Genomic DNA, 22,368 nt, shown 5'->3' on the forward strand with positions numbered 1-22,368 from the left:
GTATGACACAAACATGTTTTCTTTTGTTTTCAATGTTGTCTTTAACACCAAGACATGAAGCACACTTGTGCATAACTGGCAATGGGGCAGAAGTGTGGGAATTTGTACAATGTACGGTGATCAGCTGATGATTAATGCTTTTCAATGTCAACCACAAATGCCGCTTCCCACTGGCTGATACTTTATTAAATTTTGGTCCCCTGGCTGAAAAGCGCTAGCAGCTACCTGTGTACTGTATGTCCACACAGTGTGGAGCCACTACCCTAAGTTAATAGTCACAACATCTATTGGGGAAAATAAACTACTTTTCTTAATATCTTACCGATTATAATCACTGGAGGACAAGGCTAAACATTTTACACACCGAGTAAGTGATAGGCATGAGCAGGCATGCTAATCGCTGCGCTAGCTTTAAAGGGGAACTGCACATTTCTGGGAATTTTGCCTATCATTTACATTCCTTATGTAAGAGAACACATGTTTTTATTTTTTTTAATGCATTCTAAATATTAAATAAATGCAATCAAAAGTCCGCTTGCAATGGAGCCTATGTGAGCCGCTCTATTCCGCCTATAAAGACCTTAAAAACATCCAAACACCTCTATTAAGGTTTTCTATACATGATGTAAGCATATATGTAATATCGTAACGGGCCCATTTATAATATTTAATATTTACGTATTTTGCTAATTTTAAGCGTACACGCACATTTATTTCACAAACGCGTCAAATTTTTTTAACAACATCACTGCAGACTTCATGAGAGCCAACAAACATAATGAAACATCACTTACTGTATAATGTCTGCTGTCATTAGGAATGCCGACTGATAGAATCTTGTTATATTCCCGTTTCGATCAAGACTGACTCATAATCCAAGCGTCTTTTCGTGTTGTTCTCGCCATTTCCGGAATACGTCCTCATCCTTCTACTATCCAGATGAGAGGCATGATCTATGATTTACAATAAACTTCCACAAGCAAGGAAGCAGCTTACCACTCAATGATGTTGATATAGGCAAGCAAGCTTGTGATGACGTTGCCGCTATAAATAGTGTGTCTGTGTTAGCGCTTATAATAACTATCCCTAATACTTGATTAATATTCAAGTCCCGAAATGTAAATGGGAGTATTGTTGGCGCTTTATTGGGTTTTATGGGCGCAATAGAGGACCTCCCATTGGCTTCGTTGTAAGCATACTTTTATTTACAAGTTAGAATGCATTTAAAAAAATATTATTTCATGAGTAAACGATAGGCAAAATTCCCCAAAAAAGTGCAGTTCCTCTCTAAAACAACCTTCTAAATAGGTTTTTATTTACATTATTAGAACTTCCTAGAAATAAAGTAACACCATACAGTCCCCAGTACACTTATTTTTCCCAATATAGTAGGCATAATAACATGAAATGAGACATACTCGACTGTAACACATATAAGACATAAAAAGGATATACTGTAGTTTACAGTAATTATCAGTTACTCCAGAAATCCACAGGCTTTTTTTGATTGTTGTAGCATAAAATGCCTGATTTCACAGCAGATGTTTCAGAAAATTATGGCAAAAGTTGCAATGTTTTGAGGCTTTTTTTTTCAATGTAATCAACTTGTTATATTTATGAATTTGCTATCAGTGTTTCTTGTAGCTTTAACCTAAAAAATCACAGGATTTCAATAAAAAAAATTAAACAAATATTGTTTTGATGTTTTACTCGTTTTATACCTCACAGACTTAAAAACACATGCACAAAAGCGTGCAACAGCAGTTCTAAGTCTCCCTTTCTTTTCTGTCTTCCTTGCGCTTATCCAATCCCCAGTCAGAACACATTTAATATGTCTCAAACTTTCGGAAAATACAACTAAAGCAGGAATTAACGAGTATTTAAAAAATGTTAGTATTTAATATTTAGTAATAAAAAAATGTCCAGCTATTAGAGTGAAGTTTAAAACAAATATGTCAATTCACATAAAAACACATTCCCCTTTAAACAACACCAAGAAACAAGTGCTCAGTAAAGTTTAAGAAGTCTAAGATGGAAATGCGTTACAGCAGAAAGTAAGCAGCTATTATCAGGAAATTAATAAGTGGATTAATAAGAGTCTGGAGAGAGGATAAAATAACAATTGTTTAGCCGCCAGACTCACACGTAAGGAGAGGGTGGATTGATACATGAATTGGTGATGTTGATACCATGGGTAGTATCAGTATAATACTGATACTAAAGTAAATAGATCGATACTTTTTTTTTTTAACTAAATTTTTTATTTTTATTGTTTTTGTTCATATTTACAAGTTCAGGGAATAATTCAAAGTCCTCCTGTGTCCAGGAGGACTTTGAGGGCAAACATCGAAGGATTTAAAAGAGTAGTCGATAATAGATTTTGCTTTTGTTTAGTTATTGTGTACTATAGTCTATGAAAGTTCTCATTCATCCATGTCATTGTAATCTCAGGGCATTCAATCGATTGCAACTGGAATGTTTGGTTTGTCTTAGAAGACGTTACGCCGCTCATCCAAGTAGGCTTCATCAGTTCGTGCTCATAGACTTAGATTGGTTAGCTCTAGTCTAAGATTGGTTGGCTCTAGTCTATTGGCTGGTGCCAAAACCCCAAATGTTTATACTCCAAAACCAGGAGGGTGTGTCTGGGCAAGGATGATTTCTCCCTATCGTAGTGAGAAAAAACAACCGTTTTGATACAAACGAGCAATCCTACTGTCAAAGCAAACGACTGCGTAATTTCCCCTCGTTAGCGTTGAGGTATTGTGTGGCAGAACGATCGCTGTGGATCAACTACTACCAGTCCAAAATAGTTGGAATCCCCCACGTAAGCATTTCATTCAGTTGTAAACAAATGGCACAAATGGTATACTGGTCACCTTCTGTGACCAGAGTGTTTCCAACTCCTGTTATTTGTCAGAGGCTAAATTGCAGAGTCTTTTAGGAATGGTTGAAAGGACAGTGTTGTATGTGGGAGACAGGCGGTGTCGCAGACAACCTCCTCTGTTCAGGGATGTTTTTTCAACCTTATAGTGTACTATTAACTTTGTAGTAGGGTTGTACGGTATACCGGTATTGGTATAGTACCGTGATACTAATGAATCATATTCGGTACTATACCGCCTCTGGGTGGATCTACACTTAACATCCACTGTAATGATACCAAGTACAGGAGCGTATCTAGTCGATACTACTATGATTACATCGATATTTTTAGCATCACAAAATCTATTTTCATTTTTTTTTTTTTATATTATGTTTATAAACTCAGGAAATATGTCCCTGGACACATGAGGACTTTGAATATGACCAATGTATGATCCTGTAACTACTTGGTATCGGATTGATACCTAAATTTGTGGTATCATCCAAAACTAATGCAAAGCACACAAACAACAGAAGAATAAGTGATTATTACATTTGAACAGAAGTGTAGATAGAACATGTTGAAAGAGAAAGTAAGCAGATATTAACAGTAAATGAACAAGTAGATTAATAGTTCATTTTCTACCACTTGTCCTTAATAATGTTGACAAAAAATAGAATGATAAATGACACAATATGTTACTGCATATGTCAGCAGCTAAATTAGGAGCCTTTGTTTGTTTACTTACAAATAAAAGACAACTTGTCTAGTACGTTCACTATTTTATTTAAGGACAATCTTGCAATAAGAAACATATGTTTAATGTACCGTAAAAATTTTTGTTAAAATAAAGCCAGTAATTCAATTTTCTGTGGTCCCCTTTATTTAGAAAAGTACCGAAAAGTATCGAAATACATTTTAGTACCTGTACCATAAAATTGGTATCGGCACAACACTACTTTGTAGTAAAATGTAATAAAAAAAAAAACAAGGAACTATTGGGTTGTTGTTAAACTGTCAATAGCACTTACCATGAATAAATAGAAAAAATTACAGTTAATATATGTGATTGGTATCAGCTCATCTCAATCTCATCTCACTCACTCTCACTCAAAACCCTGATCGGAACATCCCTAATTTGAAGAATGTACCACAGCTAGTAAAAAACATTATTATTGACTAGGACAGTACAATGAAGTCACGACCTTGGCAACCAAGTGACGCCATAGCAACAAAGCTAATAATAACATGAATTAGCACGTTGTCTCAGGACTCACGTCAACAGAGTAGCTCCTCTCAGGTCCTTTCTTGCCGACCGCCACCACCTGCCAGTGTGTGATACGGGAGTGCGACAGGTCGATGAAGAGTTCGCCGTAGGTCCAGCGAACGTACAAGACGCCGTGCGAGTAATCCACCGTGGAAATATGCGGCGCTTCTGGAGCTGTTGGACAGACGTGAAACCTTTGTTGTTTGGGTTCGGGACAGACGCAGGCGTTGGGAGTACCTGTCAGGAAGCTGATAGTGGAGCCGTCGCAGCAGCTGAGGGGCGGGTCTCCCCATGTCACCATGGCAACACGGAAGTTGTAAAACCAAGCTGGCAGCAGATCCGTCACCCTCTGTGTGGAGGAACACTTCATGATGATGCCATCAAACTTGACGCAAACTGGACGAGTCGGGTTTTGTTTAGTACCACTGAGGCGATCACTGAGGCGGTGGCGGCGATCTCGTAGTAGGTGGTCCACTCTGAGGTCAGAGTGACGGGGTTGAAGAAGAAAGTCTGGAGGACGTACTTCCTGAACGCCACATGATACGGACGCTGCCAGCTTAAGATGACCGCCGTGGGGCTCAGTGGGTAAACGGCGAGCTCTCGAATGCCGGTGGGCTCTGATGGCGACAGAAACACTTAACGATGGCCATATCTAGACATGAAGCAGCGTGAGATCTAATCACCTATATCGATGATGACGGGCTCCGAAGGAGGACTGACGAGGGGGCCGTTGGTGTGGTAGACCACGACTCTGTACTGAGCCCCCGGCGTCAGGTTGGAGATGATGTTACTGGTGGAGTTTTCCTGTCAAGGCGGCACGCTAAGCCTGACTTGTCACGTTAAACAGGAAGTGCGGCGTTCACCGTTACCTCGCTGCAGAATGTGGTCTCCATTCTCTGGCTGATGCTGGGCTTGAGGCATGTTGTGGACACCACAGACACCACGCTGCCGTTGTGGCTCTCTGAGGACGGAGCCCAGGACACGGCGGCGGTGCTGGAGTCCAGTAAGCGGACGTTAACGGCCCGCGGGCGCTGGCGCAGGTCCTCCAGAAGTTCACCATCAGGGTCTGGAAGACAAATATCCAGCGTCAACTCAAACACCTCCAAGGTTGAGACAAAATGGCCATGGTGACGTACTGAGGTAGAAGGTAAAGGCGGCGTCGGCGCTCTCTCTGGCCTCGCAGTCTCCTGACGTGCTAAGCGAGGTGACTCTGACTCGATACGTTCCCGACTCCGTTAGCTCGGTGAAGAAGTCGTGTGTGCTTCCGTCCACGGTGGCCGTTTGCGTAGCGTTACCTAAGGGGTGTGACTAAGGTGACGGACATGTTTGGAAACGGGCGGCCTGTGTGAGTGTTGCCCTACCGTCTCTGTGGACGTAGACGTTAAAGCCGTCGTAGCTGGTGGGCGCGCGGGGGGGTAGCCAGCGCACTTCAAGCAAGATGGGGGGCAGTTTAGTGGGCAGGACTAAAGACTCTGCAGGGAGACCCATAGCTGATCCTGCATCGTTGGAGTCCTCATACTCGTGCACTTCAGCGTTGACAAATTCATCCTCCCTGTCAGCAGGGGGCTCTGTCGAGTCCAGCCAGTAGTTCTGAGCGTCTGAGGCCTCACTTGTGCTCGGGTCCGCGGCGTGGGTGCTGGTCAAGTTGTGTGAAGGCTGCTCAGTGGAGGCAACCGGCTGCTTCTCCTCGCCCTCGTCCTCTTCCATCAGCGAGACGTCCCGGGACTCTCGGGCAGCTCGCTGGCTTTCCTGCTGTCCGTCAGCTGCCTCGCCCGGCGCCCCCCGCTGGCTCAGGTCGACAATCTTCCACGATATGTTGAGGGGAGGATACGGCACTGGAGAGAAGAACAGGAAGTTGACTTGCAAACTTTGACGTCTTCCATGCTGCGTTTTAGGAGGTCGTCGTACCCGTCCTGTGGTGCAGAGGCGTGTGTGTGACGTCACTCTGGGTCCTCAGGACGCTCTGATAGGCGCTGGCCTCCGAGATTAGCTGGAAGGTGATGTTGCGGTAACACACGCCCGGCAACCAGTGCTTGAAGACGGTCTTCCCATTGTAGAAATCTGAGTGTGGCGAAGAATTGTTTGCTGGTTTCCTGATGAACAGATGGTCAGAACGGAAGATAATCACCTTTGTAGAGCATGGAGTGCAGCTCTCCTCCCTCGCTGTAGCTGATGTTGACTCTGCTGAAGACGTTCCCGGCTGGAGTGTCCATATCAAAGACCACGCCCGTCTCCGGAGAATCCCTGTAGTCCGATATCTGAACACTGCTGACTGGGAGCGGCTCTGAGGGCAGAGGACAATTCAGGTCACAGGTAAAGTGTTTACGGACGTTCTAGCGCTGACTCGGCTTACTGGTCAGGACGGACACGCTGTCGACGGGTCGGGACCACTGCGCCCCCCGTCTGACCAGCAGAGCCACGTTGTAGCACAGGCCGTGAAAGGAGGTGTTGAACAGTAACGGCTCGCCCGGACCCACAAACTGCAGCACGTTGGGCCGCGGCTCACCAGAGACCTGAACCGCGTACGCCGAGACGTTCTCTTGAAGGTCTGAAGTCTCCAGCGTCGCTGCAATCAGACCTTCGTCACTCAGACTCACCTGGAAGGCGGGAATCACCTGGAACACACAGATCAAACAATACAATACTCCTCAGTACACTTCAATAAGTACACTGTGTACTTTGTTCCTGAGTGTGGGAATTTGTAGAGTGTACGTCCCAAATCCATTATTGTTAAATAATGATCGCAATAGTTTTACCTTCTTGCCCCTCTGTCAACAACATTTTAAGTTAGCCCCTCCCCTTCTGTTACTTAGCCAAGATGGTGACTATTGAGGGTGGGAAGCAGGTCCGCCCCTGGCTAAACTGGGGCCCTAAGCTACATTTTATTTGGAGCATTACAAATCTTTTCACACTTTTTTTTATTTATGTGAAACCATTTATATAATTTTTCTTATCAAACCTGAATTTAATTTGACACGTTTTGTACTATAACGTGTTCACAAGAAAGACATTGTTCAAAAATGTATCTTTTTAGTGCAAAATGAACATAGTTGAACCTCGATTTACGAGCCGCTCATTGAAGGAACTTTGAGTTTTACGAACCGCAGACCCAATTAAAATATGCTTTGGTGTACGAACGTTTCATCCACCCATTGTGTGCCTGGAGGGCAGCCATTTTGTGCCTGGAAGCACGCCCATTGTGGGCAGGCTGATCGATCTGCGGTGCTCATTCACTCAGCGGAGTGCTGCTGTTAGCTACAGTGCGACTTTGTGTGGTTTTTAAGTGTTTCTTTTAGCCTTTTTACAACATTTTTCTAGTTTTGCTAGCACAATTTCAGTCCAAAGAAAGCAATGCTCAAGCGACGGGTGGTTTGAAACATTCAGGACGTATCCATAGAGTTGTCGACACTGCCTCCCCCCCACCCGGGAAAAGAAGATTAACCGACGAGGTTAAGTGGATATTATTTTTATACCTAATCATTGTAGCGACCGAGCTGTTAAAGTTAAAGAGTTGTTTGATATCAAACTATGAGTGCACCACAAGGCTAGTGACAGTGTGTCTGTTTGGAAGCAGGGTGGCTGCATAGGAAGAGCACAGTGTAGATATGGGGTGTCGAGCATACGGCCCGGCCACCGAACAGGTTTTTATCCGGCCCGCGAGATGAGTTTGCTAACTATACAAATGAGCTGAAATTTTTTAATGAAAAAAACTGCTGTTCTAAATGTGTCCAGTGGATGTCGCAATAGCAATTCATCTGTATCCCCTGCTGCGAGGGCACGCATGACTTCAGAGGGGGCGCTATGTCGTGTTAAGATTGAGGCAACACTTTCGTGTTTGGACACTACGTACTCACGCTGCTTTTTAGTGATAGTATACGAAGTGTGGATTGTAAAGTTCATGCCTTGATTGTCAAAGATGTTGTTAGTAATGGGGACGCATTTTCTGGGCGCACATAAATATGCTGAAATAAAACGTAATAACATGTAACATTATTTACATCCTGTAATTTGATTTTGATATTATTATTAATTTCATCTTCAAATAAATTAAAAAATAACAACAATGGGAGCATTTTAAAACTCTGCCAGACTCAATTCCACCTATTTGACTGATGAACTTTATCACATCATTTATTCAGAAAGTATAAATATGACAAATGAAGAAAGAATACTATTAACTACAACATGTAAGTGTAAAAAATTTTTTTTACATTTTCAGAATGTGTTTGCTCTATTTTTAAACAAGGAAAACAATCTGAAGTTGTCTTTCTTTTTAAGTTATCCTGTCATGATTTTACCAGTCCAGCCCACTTGGGAATAGATTTTCCTCCATGTGGCCTCTGAGCTAAAATGAGTTTGACACCCTTGGTATAAAGTTTATTCATCACACCCTTGATACTACATAGTACAGTATAGTTCTTTGTATTGTGTTCAAAGTAGAGATGGATCGATATGTTTTTTTCAGGGCCGATAACAAATATTTGGACTCGATATTCATTTGCAGTAAAAGTTATTTAAACATGAATAGTATACACTACCGTTCAAAAGTTTGGGGTCACATTGAAATGTCCTTATTTTTGAAGGAAAAGCACTGTACTTTTCAATGAAGATAACTTTAAACTAGTCTTAACTTTAAAGAAATACACTCTATACATTGCTAATGTGGTAAATTACTATTCTACCTGCAAATGTCTGTTTTTTGGTGCAATATCTACATAGGTGTATAGAGGCCCATTTCCAGCAACTATCACTCCAGTGTTCTAATGGTACAATGTGTTTGCTCATTGGCTCAGAAGGCTAATTGATGATTAGAAAACCCTTGTGCAATCATGTTCACACATCTGAAAACAGTTTAGCTCGTTACAGAAGCTACAAAACTGACCTTCTTTTGAGCAGATTGAGTTTCTGGAGCATCACATTTGTGGGGTCAATTAAACGCTCAAAATGGCCAGAAAAAGAGAACTTTCATCTGAAACTCGACAGTCTATTCTTGTTCTTAGAAATTAAGGCTATTCCACAAAATTGTTTGGGTAACCCCAAACTTTTGAACGGTAGTGTATGTCATTAAACAGCTGGACAAGGCTTTAAGTTGTTTTTAAACGATAAGCGGTAGAAAATGGATGGATGGATTTTGTAGGAAACGACATAGCCACCAACCAGCAGAGACACAATGTTTTATGCGGCGCAAATGTGGTTAAAAAGCAGATGAGCAGACTGGGAAATTATTCTCACAATAACTCTAAAATAAATGCCCTGCAGATATTAAAACATATTTGTGGAGAATTATTGACAATGACAGTAATTTTTATTCTCAAATGATTTTTTTTTAAAAAGGGAACTTTTGGGGGGGAAAGGGCCTATCCAGCTGTACTCGGGCGGAAGGCAGCACCTTGGACAAGGCTCTACCTCATAAACCATCACCCAGAAAATATATTTGAGTCCATCGAAGCCGAATGTCAGTTTGTGAGGTATTTATATTACTAAAAGTTAAATTATTAGTTAACTTTTCTTAGAAACAGCATATTTCAGACTGATATAAACCTGTCCACTGTGGAGGACACTTCTCTGAAAGTAAAAGTTGAAAGACACTACAGTGAGTTTTACGCTGGATCATTGCACTGTCACTTTAAAGACATTCAACAGTAACTTTTTTCAATATTTGCTTGAAACAGTGGATGCCCGTGCACAATCATTTGCCTTTAAAAATACATGTTTCTTGTTAATACTGGTATACTTTAGAAAGCGGTATATATTTGAGACGATACCGCCATACCGGTATGTTTTGAAGTGCCTTTGTCACGTCCGTTAGAGGTCGGTGCGGCGCACTGCCGCCATGGTGCCCAGCAGGCACCGTAGGAAGGAGGAAGGATCCAGAAGGCGGGAAGGGTCTACCGCGCACTGCCGACACCGACCCTCCCACGCCACATTCACCTTCACGCACAGCCGACGTGCGGCTGGTGGGGGTGGGCGGCGGCTCCTTATTATTAACCATTAACACAAGCTGGTGAAAAGCTTCAACAGAACGGCCGTCAGAACCGACAAACAGCCGCTAACAAAAGCTAACAAATACGCGTCGCTTGGCAACAGACACTGCCTTTTAAAGGTACCCACAGGCACGCACACGCTGTTCTCATAAACGTCTCTCAACTGCATATGACATTATTTAATTTTTTTTAAAGTAACCCAATAATTACTTTCCCTAGTAATTAATTACATGTATTAAAAAGTAATGATATTACTTTTTTTATGTTTGTTGTAGGGCTGGGCGGTATACCCGATGTTTTGTTAATACCGGTATGTTTTAGAAAGCGGTATATATTTGAGACAATACAAACAGACAAAAGTAATTACATTACTTTTTTGGTTAAATAATGAGTAATAATAATGACCTTTTTCAAGTAGTCTGAGAACACTGGTAGTAACAGTAATGTGGTGTTGCGTTTAAACTAAACACTTTGTTTAAAATGCTGTTATATATCGTATAACGCGATACAACCTAAAAATACCGGGTATCAGTTTTGATCCATATCGCCCAGCCCTACTTTGTAGTATGATTATGATTGCAGCCAGTCAGGCAGGATGTGGATTCTGATCAGTAATGTCATTGTGGTTTGTGCAGCCCTTCCAGGCACCTGTGATTAAGGGCTATACTGTATAAATAATTGATTGATTGATTGATGATTAGAACATTTGAGCGTTGTGTTTTGTGTTCAATTACAGTAAGCGTGTTTATCCTAAACATTCCTGCCACTTAATTTTACCATACCGTGAGATTTTGACATCCCTATATTATACCGTATCCTCTCTCTTGTTAATCTGCTGAATTTCCTTTTAATATCTGCTAAATTTCTGCTGGAACCTGCTTCCATCTACACTTCTTAAACTTTACTAAGCATGTAATTGTTGTGTTGCTTTCAAACTAGCTTAGCAATTAGCATGGCTTCTTGTCTGCTCTTGCTTATTCGTATTTGGTGCGAAAATGTTTGGCCTTGTCTTCCACTGATAATAATACTTGTAAGAAATTGTTATTGATCGTTGGTGGATCAATGGGTGCATCTCTCGATTTATAGAGTGCAACATTCAGTTACTGGATTTTGAGAAACTTCTCAGCATGAACACACCTATGTACTCAGAAGACTCAGTAAGTGCACCAAGTTGAGACACAGCCCAAGCGCCACATTCCCAGAATGCACTTCTTCAGCATTCCGTCTTGATGGAAAACGACAAGAACAATTCTATTTTGATCAGCTCCTTTTGTTGTTGTACGACACGTCCAGCTGATGCTATCGTGTCTCCTTTTATTAAAAGTGACACCTTCGGCCTCAAGCAGTGACCGGAAATGATGGCGGTCGCCATGACAACACGTTATTCAGCGCTGAGAGTCATAAAATACGGCCAGATGTGTCACAGCCAACAGAGAGCAGTCACATAACACGCTGCTCAATGTCTTCTTTGTTTTGTGTCTTCAGCTCCTCGTCACATGACGTGACCTAAATCCGAGCTGTGGTGTATCTCCTGTCATCACATTGGTGATGTCCCGCCTCGTCCTGTCTTACTTGTCTTCCAACCAGGTCAGTCCTCTAAATCCAACGCCTCAGAGAGGACAACAGATATCTGCTTCAGAGGGTCAGAGGTTAAAGATAGCTCACATTCACTAACCCCAGAGAAACAAAGAGGTCTATGCCAAAGCATTCAAGCTGCGGCTGCTGTGCCGTCGCCATGGCAACAGAGATGAAAGGAGATGCTCATTATGTGTGTCAGATTCCAGCATTACCATGGCCACGGAGACGAGAGCCTGCGGGCAGCGCACACGGAATGCTAATGTTAGCCCCCCCCCCTCCAAGTTCCCCCTGTTTGATCCCCCCACGGCGACCTTTCGCAACTTACACCTCGTTAACCACGTCACGAGATGATTACTTCCTGTACGCGGGTCAACTGGACGTCTTCCAACATTCTCTCTGCTTTTCAATAATCTTTATGTGTTCTGCATGTTTGCTGTTAATCCTCAATGTGAAAGTGCACCAATAATCTGCGCCGTGATCATGACTGACTTCAAGGCTAACAACAATGAACGTTTATAACCCACGTTAACTATTAAGTCATTATGGCTCAAACTTGACTGAAAAATTAAATTGGACATTTTCAAACTGAAGGCTCAAACTTATCCATGTAGATAATTATCAGTATTAATCAGGGGTGCCCACACTTTTTCTGCAGGCGAGCTACTTTTCAATTGATCAAATCGAGGGGATCCACCTCATTCATATATATAATTTATATTTATTTATTCATAAAAGAGATGTTTTTGTTAACAAGTTAAAGGTGTTAAATGATAATACAAGCATGTTTAATTCCTTTTTTTCACGAAGACAATAATATAAATTGGTGTATTACCTGATTCTGATGACTTGCATTGATTGGAATCAGACAGTAGTGCTGATAATGTCCGCATTTTCAAATGGAGGAGAAAAAAAGTCCTCCTTTCTGTCCAATACCACATGAAAGTGGTTGGTTTTTGGCATCTTATTTGTCCAGCTTCCATACTCCTTTTTATACACTTTACAAGAAATACATTGGCGGCAAACTCCGTAGCTTGCTAGCTTTCTGAGAGTCTTATTTTGTCAGCGCAGGCAGGATGAAGCAGCGCTTTTATTGTGAAGACAGCAACTGTGCAGTCGGTCTTCAGTTTTGACGGCAGGTAGGGCGCGAGAGTCTGTTGAAGTAAAAAGTGTTTTTTCGCCCTCCTCTCTGTCATTTTTTCTTAATAATGATCTGGCAGCAGCCAGCGTCATCTCACAAGATCCTCGGGTGCTGTGAATGTCAATTAAGTGACGAAAGTGATGTCTTGGTGAAGATTGATGATGCTCATGTTTAGGTCTATTTTTTAATGCCTGGCTGGCGATCGACCGGTAGCTTGCGATCGACGTAATGGGCACCCGTGGTATTAATGATTAAAATTCCAGAGGGCTAGCGGTACCTTTTCAAATCTGATTTATCGTAAAACCATTACCACACTTTAAACTCCTGGTTTTACTGCTCATTTCCAGGAGAATTAGGTAGCGCTATTCGCTAGTTAGCTTAAATGCTAACATGAATCCGACGTCTTTACCTATTACAGTAGAGTTGACGACGAAACCCCAACCTTACCTATAAACACATTGCTGTCTGAGCAACTAACATATTTAATGGTGCACATTGAATCTGCAGACTGTGCTCTTTTATGACAGGGTTGTAGATCCTTAGACATCATATTGGTAGCATTGGCTGCTGGGGCGCAATAAATTTAGATATAGATATAGTCGGACTCACTTTGACGCAGAGCAAGGGCTCTAGAACCAGTTCTCTAGAGAGGGGCTGTACGCTCTTCCACTCTGGAGTTGCCAGCGGTGAGAGGCTACGGGGTAGGGTCGCAAATCTTGTTGCCCCCCCCCCCCCCCCCCCCGGCTCAAAGCCTGCATGTTGGATGAGAGGGGACCTTCCCTTCCGCGTTTGAAACCTGGAGAGGCGTGATTGGCAGGAACGGCCGCCCGGATCTGAACCCAAGTGGTGTTTTGTTATTGGACTTTTGTGCTTGTCACAGATTGTCCATAATAAACACCATGTTCAAACATAAGGGTTAACATATGTGCACTTGAAGAAAGAGTCCTATCGGGTCCTTTCGGCTCATGGGACTCCAGACAGATAGCGACAGGCCAAGTGGTGTGCGCCTTTGGTGGTCGCGGGGGGAAAAAACACAGACATGCGAGGAGTTCGGGGAAGCAATGGAAAATTACTTCCGGGTGGCTTCGAAGCGATTCTGGACCACAATGCGCTGCCTTAAGAAGGGGAAGCAGTGCACTGTCAACACCGTGTATGTTGGAGATGGTGTGCTGCTGACCTTGACTTCAAATGTCGTACATCGGGGGCGGGAATACTTTGAAGACCTCCTCAATCCCACCGACACGTCTTCCAAAGAGGAAGCAGTGCCTGGGGAATTTGTCGAGGGCTCCCCTATTTCTGGGGCTGAGGTTGCTGAGGTAATTAAAAAGCTCCTTGGTGGCAGGGCCCCGGGGGTGGATGAGATTCCTTAAGGCTCTGGATGCCAACAACACTCTGCAACATTGAGTGGACATCGGGCGGTACCTCTGGACTGGCAGACACGGGTGGTAGTTCCTCTCATTAATAAGGGGAACCGCAGGGTGTGTTTCAACTATCGTGGGATCACACTCCTCAGCCTTCCCGGTAAGATCTATTCAAGTGTACCGGAGAGGAGGCTACACCGGATAGTCGAACTTCTGATTCAGGAGGAGCAGTGGTTTTTGTCCTGGTCGTGGAACTGTGGACCAGCTCTATACTCTCGGCAGGGTCCTTGAGGGTGCGTGGGAGTTTGCCCAATCAGTCTAAATGTGCTTTGTGGACTTGGAGAAGGCATTTGACCGTGTCCCTCGGGAAGTCCTGTAGGGAGTGCTCTGAGAGTATGGGGTATCGGACTGTCTGATTGTGGTGGTCCACTCCCTGTATGATTGGTGTCAGTAAGTCAGACCCATTTTCAGTAAGGTTTGGACTCCGCCAGGCCTGCCCTTAGTCACTAATTCTGGAATTAATTTTTGCAGATTATGTGGTCCTAATGGCTTCATCTGGCCAGGATCTTCAACTCTCACTGGATCGGTTCGCAGCAGAGTGTGAAGCGACTGGAATGAGAATAAGCACCTCCAAGTCCGAGTACATGGTTCTCACCCGGAAAAGGATGGAGTGCCATCTTCGGGTTGGGGAGGAGATCTTAACCCAAGTGGAGGAGTTCAAGTGAGGGAAGCGTGGATCGTGAAATCGACAGGCGGATCGGTGCAGCATCTGCAGTAATGTGGACACTGTATCTATCTGTTATGGTAAAGAAGGAGCTGAGCTGGAAGGCAAAGCTCTCAATTTACCGGTCGATCTACATTCCCATCCTCACCTATGGTCATGAGCTTTGGGTTATGACCGAAAGGACAAGATGACGGGTACAAGCGGCCGAAATGAGTTTCCTCTGTCGGGTGGTGGGGCTCTCCCTTAGAGATAGGTTGAGAAGCTCTATCATTCCGTAGGAGCTCAGAGTAAAGCCGCTGCTCCTCCACATCGTGAGGAGCCAGATGAGGTAGTTCAGGCATTTGGTCAGGACGGTTAAGGTGTTAAGGGCACGTCCGACAGATAGGAGGCCACGGGGAAGACCCAGGACACATTGGGGAGACTATTTCTCCCGGCTGGCCTAGGAATGCCGCAGGATCCCCGGGGACAAGCTGGACGAAGTGGCTGGGGAGAGGGAAGTCTGGGCTTCTCTGCTTAGGCTGCTGCCCCCGTGACCCAACCTCGGATAAGCAGAAGAAGATGGATGGATGAACGAATCTTTTGTTCAAATTTTATTTTTAGAATAAGTATGGGTAAAATAAAATAATATGCAGGCCGTAAATGACACCCGTGCCGCACTTAAGACCCCTGAGGTAAGTATTGAATTCTCTTGGCTATAAAGCCGCACCTACCAAATTTTAGACTAAATAAATATGTTTACATATATTAGCCGCACCGGGCTATAAGCCACAGGTATATACCGGTACAAAAGATTTCGTAAATGTTTATTAACAAACTTAATTGTTTCCAAACAGTGCAGGTCACACAGCAGTAAAACGACTGATCCAACAAAACAGAAGTCATGGTTATGGAACCATTAGTTGCCAAAGCCAGCTCTCTATTTAGCTAAACAGACCCAATAATTTCACGTTTTGGTGAATTTACGAAACTAAAATAATACAAAAAGAATGCCGTTGCAAGTTAATAATACTAACACAGACACTTGTAAAAGTGTTAGCATATTCGATAATGCTAACGACGCTAGCTTGATTAAAATACGATAGCACGTACAAATATGCATGAAAACACTCCCACAGACATCACACATGGGATGGTTTAGTAAGTATGCTTGGAGTGATGAATGAAGAACCGCTTCAAGCAGGTACGCTATGGACAAATACTTCCTATTCAAGGAACGAAACAGGAAGTACATTTTCAACCGGGAGCAACTGCAGTGAGCAAGCTCGTCCAAAAGATGGCGCCAAAGCAGAAACAAAAACACAACTTTTCAGTGTCTCTGTCGATGTTCTATGAAAATTATATGTTGAGTACAGAACATTATGGCAGTTAGCGAATAAAAAATCAATAAATTAGCCACACCGTTTTATAAGCCGCAGGGTTCAAAGCATGGGAAATAAATAGTGGCTTATAGTCCGGAAAATATGGTACTAGCTTTAATACTAGCTGTTGCCTTTATTAGCCTTTTTAAACTGATCGGAGATCTTTACTGCATCTGTGTCATGGTGTTCACATGGCTAAAGATTGTACTCGTTTGAAAGATTCTGTCAAACGTGATGCACGCTCAAGGAGACAGGTCGGGAGAATATTTTCTAACCTTGGGACATAGTGAACTGTGCATGAAATCTCACTTCATGCGCAGTTCACTATGTTCAAGGACGTAACAATGAATACACCCTGTGTTTTCTATCTTTGCAAATGCACACACATTGTATCTACTTAAGGTTCCGGAAGAAGAGGTACCAGGAACGAGACGAAGGGAGAGTGGACGGGTGTGTCAACACATACGCCAAGTTAACGTTTCAATCTCCACCAAGGTAAGGCAGTAACATGGACAAAATAATATGTGGAGAGCGACCATTTTCAGAGAAGGCTCCATACTTTACACAGCTCAGTTCTCTTTCCAGCGCTGGTATTGCTAGTGTTTGTACTTACTCCTTTGTTTAGAATACATTTTTCATCATCAGTTCTAGTCACCTCTCCTTGTTTGGACAGCCTTAAAAAAAAAGGATCTGGGAGGACGCTTCCCTGCAAGAGGGAGGGTCCCAATGGACACAATTACATTTCTGCATTCCTTGTTACACGCATGTAAGAGGTGTGTAAATTCCAGGAGGGTGCGTGTCCTGCAAGATCACCGGCTTGATTGTGAGTGCAAGCTGGAATGAACGCGGTTGATCTCTATCTACAGTACGGAGCTGCTTCTAATTACTAACCCTCGCCTCCATGGCGAGAAATATTAAAAATATCATTAACACCGCAAAACCACGATAAATAGCTAAACATGTCCCACTAAATATGATAAGAGGACTCAAGAAGACGCTAACCGCTAAGCTTTAGCTACTGAACGTAAACACAGATGAGCGGATCTATGCAAATATCAGATTAGTATCGCACTATGGTGATTAAATTGATATTTTTTATCATCATAAAATGTTTTTTTTTATTGCTTACAAACTAAGGAAATAAGTCCAAAGTTACAGGGAAGCTTTAATGGCCAAAACTAAATGATTTAAATGTGAGCCAATAGAAGTTGTGCACGATCCGCTGCATTTTGCATAAAACATTATATGTAGCCTTCAATACCACAAATGTAATATGTCATCTGATTTACAACAATATAATCAAATTAAATAAGCTTTTTAGAAATGTCTTATAAACACAATAAGACCTTTTTTTTTTTTTTTAGTTTGGATATATTAGTTACCGTATTTTTCGGACTATAAATCGCAGTTTTTTTCATAGTTTGGCCGGGGGTGTGACTTATACTCAGGAGCGACTTATGTGTGAAATTATTAACACATTACCGTAAAATATCAAATAATATTATTTAGCTCATTCACGTAAGAGACTAGACGTATAAGATTTCATGGGATTTAGCGATTAGGAGTGACAGATTGTTTGGTAAACGTATAGCATGTTCTATATGTTATAGTTATTTGAGTGACTCTTACCATAATATGTTACGTTAACATACCAGGCACGTTCTCAGTTGGTTATTTATGCCTCATATAACATACACTTATTCAGCCTGTTGTTCACTATTCTTTATTTATTTTAAATTGCGTTTAAAATGTCTATTCTTGGTGTTGGATTTTATCAAATAAATCCATCCATCTTCAACCGCTTATCCGGAATTGGGTCGCGGGGACAACAGCTCCAGCAGAGACCCCCAGACTTCCCTCTCCAGAGCAACATTTGCAACTTCCTCCTGGGGAATCCCGAAGCGCTCCCAGGCCAGAGAGGAGATGTAATCCCCCCATCTGGTCCTTGGCCTGCCGCGGGGCCTCCTCCCAGTGGGACGTGCAACGAGGACCTCCCTAGGGAGACGCTCGTGAGGCATCCGCACGAGATGCCCGAACCACCTAAGCTGGCTCCTTTCCAAGCGAAGGAGCAGCGGCTCTACTCCGAGTCTCTCTCGGGTGACTGAACTTCTCACCCTATCTCTAAGGGAGACGCCAGCCACCCTTCTGAGGAAACTAATTTCGGCCGCTTGTATCCGCGATCTTGTTCTTTCGGTCGTTACCCACACTTCATGACCATAGATGAGAGTAGGAATGTAGATAGCTCGGTGGACCGAGAGCTTTGCCTTCTGGCTCAGCTCTCGTTTCGTCACCACAGTGCGGCAGAGAGACTGCAATACTGCCCCAGCTGCTCCGATTCTCCGGCTCATTTCCTTCTCCATCTTTCCCAAATAAATGTCCCCCAAAAATGCGACTTATATATGTTTTATTCCTTCTTTATTATGCATTTTTGGCCGGTGCGACTTATACTCCGGAGCGACTTATAATCGATCAAATACGGTACATAATAACATTTTCTGTTCCATAATCTGTTGTCAAAATATAGAATCGGGATTTAAAACCGGATTGGATTTGAGAGCAAAAATTTGGATCAGAGGCCACAAATGCTAGTACTTGCTTTGCTGAACTTTACTGCGTAGACTCTGGCATTTGGACTCTGAGTTGATTTCATGGCTACATTTGGCATCTTTTGCTCTTTTGTATGTTGTCTTAATAGTGCGAGTGTGTCGTGTTGAGCTGGTTTGCTGCTAATTGACCATCATGTGCGTTAGCATGATCAGCCGTGACGACCGGCGCCGCATTCTGACCAACTTGCCCTTGAATCCAACTGGGAGTGTAGCCACTGCCATGTTGGACTTGTAACCCCCAATACAGACAGTCTGCTATAAATGACCTGCTGTTGAACCACTTTTCTATTGTTTCCAGCAGTCAGCCTGCTGAAGACTGAGCCTGTTAATGAGCTCACATGGTGGAAATAAGATCATTATCTGACAAATGGGGGTGGGGGGGGGGCAGCAGAACACACGCAAGGCATTAATCAAGCTGATGTCACATGAACAAAAATGTCCACTTTTCACCTGCACCACCGGGGTCAAGAGGTCAGTCAGCTGAGCTTGCACTAGATCAGTGTTTTGCAACCTTTTTTGAGCCAAGGCACATTTTTTGCGTTGAAAACAGTAAAAAGTCGTTGTCGGGTATGACTTTAAACCATACAGTAACCAAGCATGCACCACTATAGCTCTTGTCTCAAAGTAGGTGTACTGTTACCACCTGTCCCCATTACGCCCTGACTTATTTGGACTTTTTTGCTGTTTTCCTGTGTGTAGTCTTTTAGTTCTTGTCTTGCGCTCCTATTTTGGTGGCTTTTTCTCTTATTTTGGTATTTTCCTGTAGCAGTTTCATGTCTTCCTTTGAGCGATAATTCCCGCATCTACTTTGTTTTAGCAATCAAGAATATTTCAGTTGTTTTTATCCTTCTTTGTGGGGACATTGATTGTCATGTCATGTTCGGATGTACATTGTCTTTGCTCAACAGTAAGTCTTTGCTGTCGTCCAGCATTCTGTTTTTGTTTACTGTGTAGCCAGTTCACTTGTAGTTTCGTTCTGCATAGCCTTCCCTAAGCTTCAATTACTTTTCTTAGGGGCACTCACCTTTTGTTTCTTTTTTGGTTTAAGCATTACACACCTTTTTACCTGCACCCTGCCTACCGCTGTTTCCAACATCTACAAAGCAATTAGCTACCGGCTGCCACCTACATATATGATAGAGTATTACACGGTTACTCTGCCGAGCTCTAGACAGCACCGACACTCAACAACACCACATAATTTGCAGACTATAATTACTGGTTTGCAAAAAATATTTTTAACTACAGATGTCCAATAATATCGGGCTGCCGATATTATCGGCCGATAAATGCTTTAAAATGTAATATCGGAAAATATCGGTATCTGTTTCAAAAATTAAAATTATGACTTTTTAAAACGCCGCTGTTCGGAGTGGTACACGGACGTAGGGAGAAGTACAGAGCGCCAATAAACTTTAAAGGCACTGCCTTTGCGTGCCGGCCCAGTCACATAATATCTACGGCTTTTCACACACACAAGTGAATGCCACGCATACTTGGTCAACAGCCATACAGGTCACACTGAGGGTGACGGTATAAACAACTTTTAACACTGTTACAAATATGCGCCACACTGTGAACCCACACCAAACAAGAATGACAAACACATTTCGGGAGAACATCCACACCGTAACACAACATAAACACAACAGAACAAATACCCAGAACCCCTTACAGCACTAACTTCCGGGATGCTACAATATAAACCCCCGCTACCCCATACCCCCCACCCATATCCACCTCAACCCCGCCCACCTCAACATCCTTGTCCCAAAATTCCAAGCTGCTGTTTTGAGGCATGTTAAAAAAAAATAACGCACTTTGTGACTTCAATAATAAATATGGCAGTGCCATGTTGGCATTTTTTTCCGATAACTTGTGTTGATTTATTTTGGAAAACCTTGTTACATTGTTTAATGCATCCAGCGGGGCATCACAACAAAATTAGGCATAATAATGTGTTAATTCCACGACTGTATATATTGGTATTGGTTGGTATCTCAATCGTTAATTAAGAGTTGGACAATATCGGAATATGGGATATCGGCAAAAAAGCCATTATCGGACATCTCTAACTGAAATCATGGTCCCAATACGGAAAACCATTGCATGTAACAGAGAGCCAAATACTAGAGTCTGTGAACATTGCTCCAAAGTCAATATTTTTTGTTGATTTAATGTGCATACATTTATTTTGGAAAACCATTGTTTAATGCATCCAGCGTGGCATCACAACAAAATTAGGCATAATAATGTGTTAATTCCACAACTGTATATATCGGTATCGGTTTGATATCGGAATCGGTAATTAAGAGTTGGACAATATCGGAATATCGGCAAAAAAGCCATTATCGGACATCTCTATTTTTAACCCAAATAGGTGAAATTAGCTCATCTCCCACGTCACACCAGACTGTATCTCCCGCGGCACGGTGGTTGGAAAAACACTGCACTAGATAACACATCGGCAACAACAATGTTAGTTAGCAAGACAACACGTGTGCTAGCAAGATGGTCGTGCTAACAGTAACATTGTTACTACAGCGAGCAGGTGTCTTTAGTAAAGGTGACGTGACTGCATGCTTGACATGGGGGTGCACCTGTGCGCGTACCTCGGGGCGCGTGCACGTGTGATCTACAGCTATGTTGACAGGCGTGCACGACCAGCTGCACGCACACACACACACACACACATTGTGTTCGCGTCTTCAATACGTGACGTCATCTTACCTGGGCCGAACCGAGCAGTTGGGCCACGAGCAGCAGTCGACACACGAACATGATCATTTGATGTTTTACAGAACCAATGCAGACAATGGCGCCTCTCTCTCTCTCTCCCTCTCGCTCTCTCTCTCTCTCTCTCTCTTGCACACGCTCCCTCTTTGTCTCCTCTTAGTCCAGCATCTTCATCGCCCTCTTCGTCACGAGCCTCACGAGCACGCGCCGCTCTCTCAGAACCGCAAGCGCCGAGGTTCCGAGCTTACGGGCCGGGCTCGGCCGTCCATGGCGCGGGCCTGGCTGGGACGAGCAGGAGGTCGGTGTCGCCGAGGAGAAGGGGATGATGGTGATGATGATGATGATGATGATGATGCTGCTGCGCGGCCCCGCCCCGCCGACCCTCCCCCTCCATCCTCCTCCTCCTCCTCCTCATGTCTGGTGAAGAAGCCGGCGACACAGGAAGTGTGTGATTGCGCCGCTGGCTCCCCCTGCTGGCGAGTGTGACGCGCCACACGATGCTCCTTTGGGCGGCGCGGGGGCGGGGCTTCCGGGTCATGGGGGCGTGGTCTGTGCGAACAGGTAGAACAGGCTGCGGTGAAGGAAGTCATCCGGTGCCAAAGTGAGGAGGAGTGGACATTTGAAGAAGAAGGAGGAGAAGGAAACATGGCCGTCAACAAATGCATCAAATATCTTCTCTTCATTTTCAACCTTCTTTTCTGGGTGAGTTTTCTTCTTTTTTTTTTACTTTAAAACACTTTCAAGTACACTTAG

General features: G+C 43.4%; 2 protein-coding genes across 4 annotated transcripts in view; one reads left to right on the top strand and one right to left on the bottom strand.

Moving 5' to 3' along the window:
* The window catches only part of ptpro (protein tyrosine phosphatase receptor type O), a 42,354-nt gene extending 20,412 nt beyond the window's left edge, over nt 1–21,942 (bottom strand). For all 3 annotated transcript variants that reach the window (XM_062064621.1, XM_062064620.1, XM_062064619.1), the window contains exons 1-11: nt 21,610–21,942; nt 6,484–6,745; nt 6,259–6,414; nt 6,039–6,191; nt 5,492–5,965; nt 5,267–5,425; nt 5,000–5,196; nt 4,814–4,934; nt 4,554–4,747; nt 4,368–4,479; nt 4,141–4,304 (exon numbers count right to left, since the gene is read on the bottom strand). In XM_062064621.1, the coding sequence (XP_061920605.1) occupies nt 4,141–4,304; nt 4,368–4,479; nt 4,554–4,747; nt 4,814–4,934; nt 5,000–5,196; nt 5,267–5,425; nt 5,492–5,965; nt 6,039–6,191; nt 6,259–6,414; nt 6,484–6,745; nt 21,610–21,666 (2,049 nt within the window). In that variant the 5' untranslated portion in view covers nt 21,667–21,942. The remainder of the gene's footprint in view (nt 1–4,140; nt 4,305–4,367; nt 4,480–4,553; nt 4,748–4,813; nt 4,935–4,999; nt 5,197–5,266; nt 5,426–5,491; nt 5,966–6,038; nt 6,192–6,258; nt 6,415–6,483; nt 6,746–21,609) is intronic.
* A 218-nt stretch (nt 21,943–22,160) lies between these two features.
* Nucleotides 22,161–22,368, top strand: part of LOC133661431 (tetraspanin-8-like) — a 6,415-nt gene continuing 6,207 nt past the window's right edge. The window contains exon 1 of the mRNA XM_062064626.1: nt 22,161–22,317. Within this exon, the coding sequence (XP_061920610.1) occupies nt 22,261–22,317 (57 nt within the window). The 5' untranslated portion in view covers nt 22,161–22,260. The remainder of the gene's footprint in view (nt 22,318–22,368) is intronic.

This window comes from Entelurus aequoreus, linkage group LG12 (genome assembly GCF_033978785.1).
Source record: "Entelurus aequoreus isolate RoL-2023_Sb linkage group LG12, RoL_Eaeq_v1.1, whole genome shotgun sequence".
Taxonomy (NCBI): Eukaryota; Metazoa; Chordata; class Actinopteri; order Syngnathiformes; family Syngnathidae; genus Entelurus; species Entelurus aequoreus.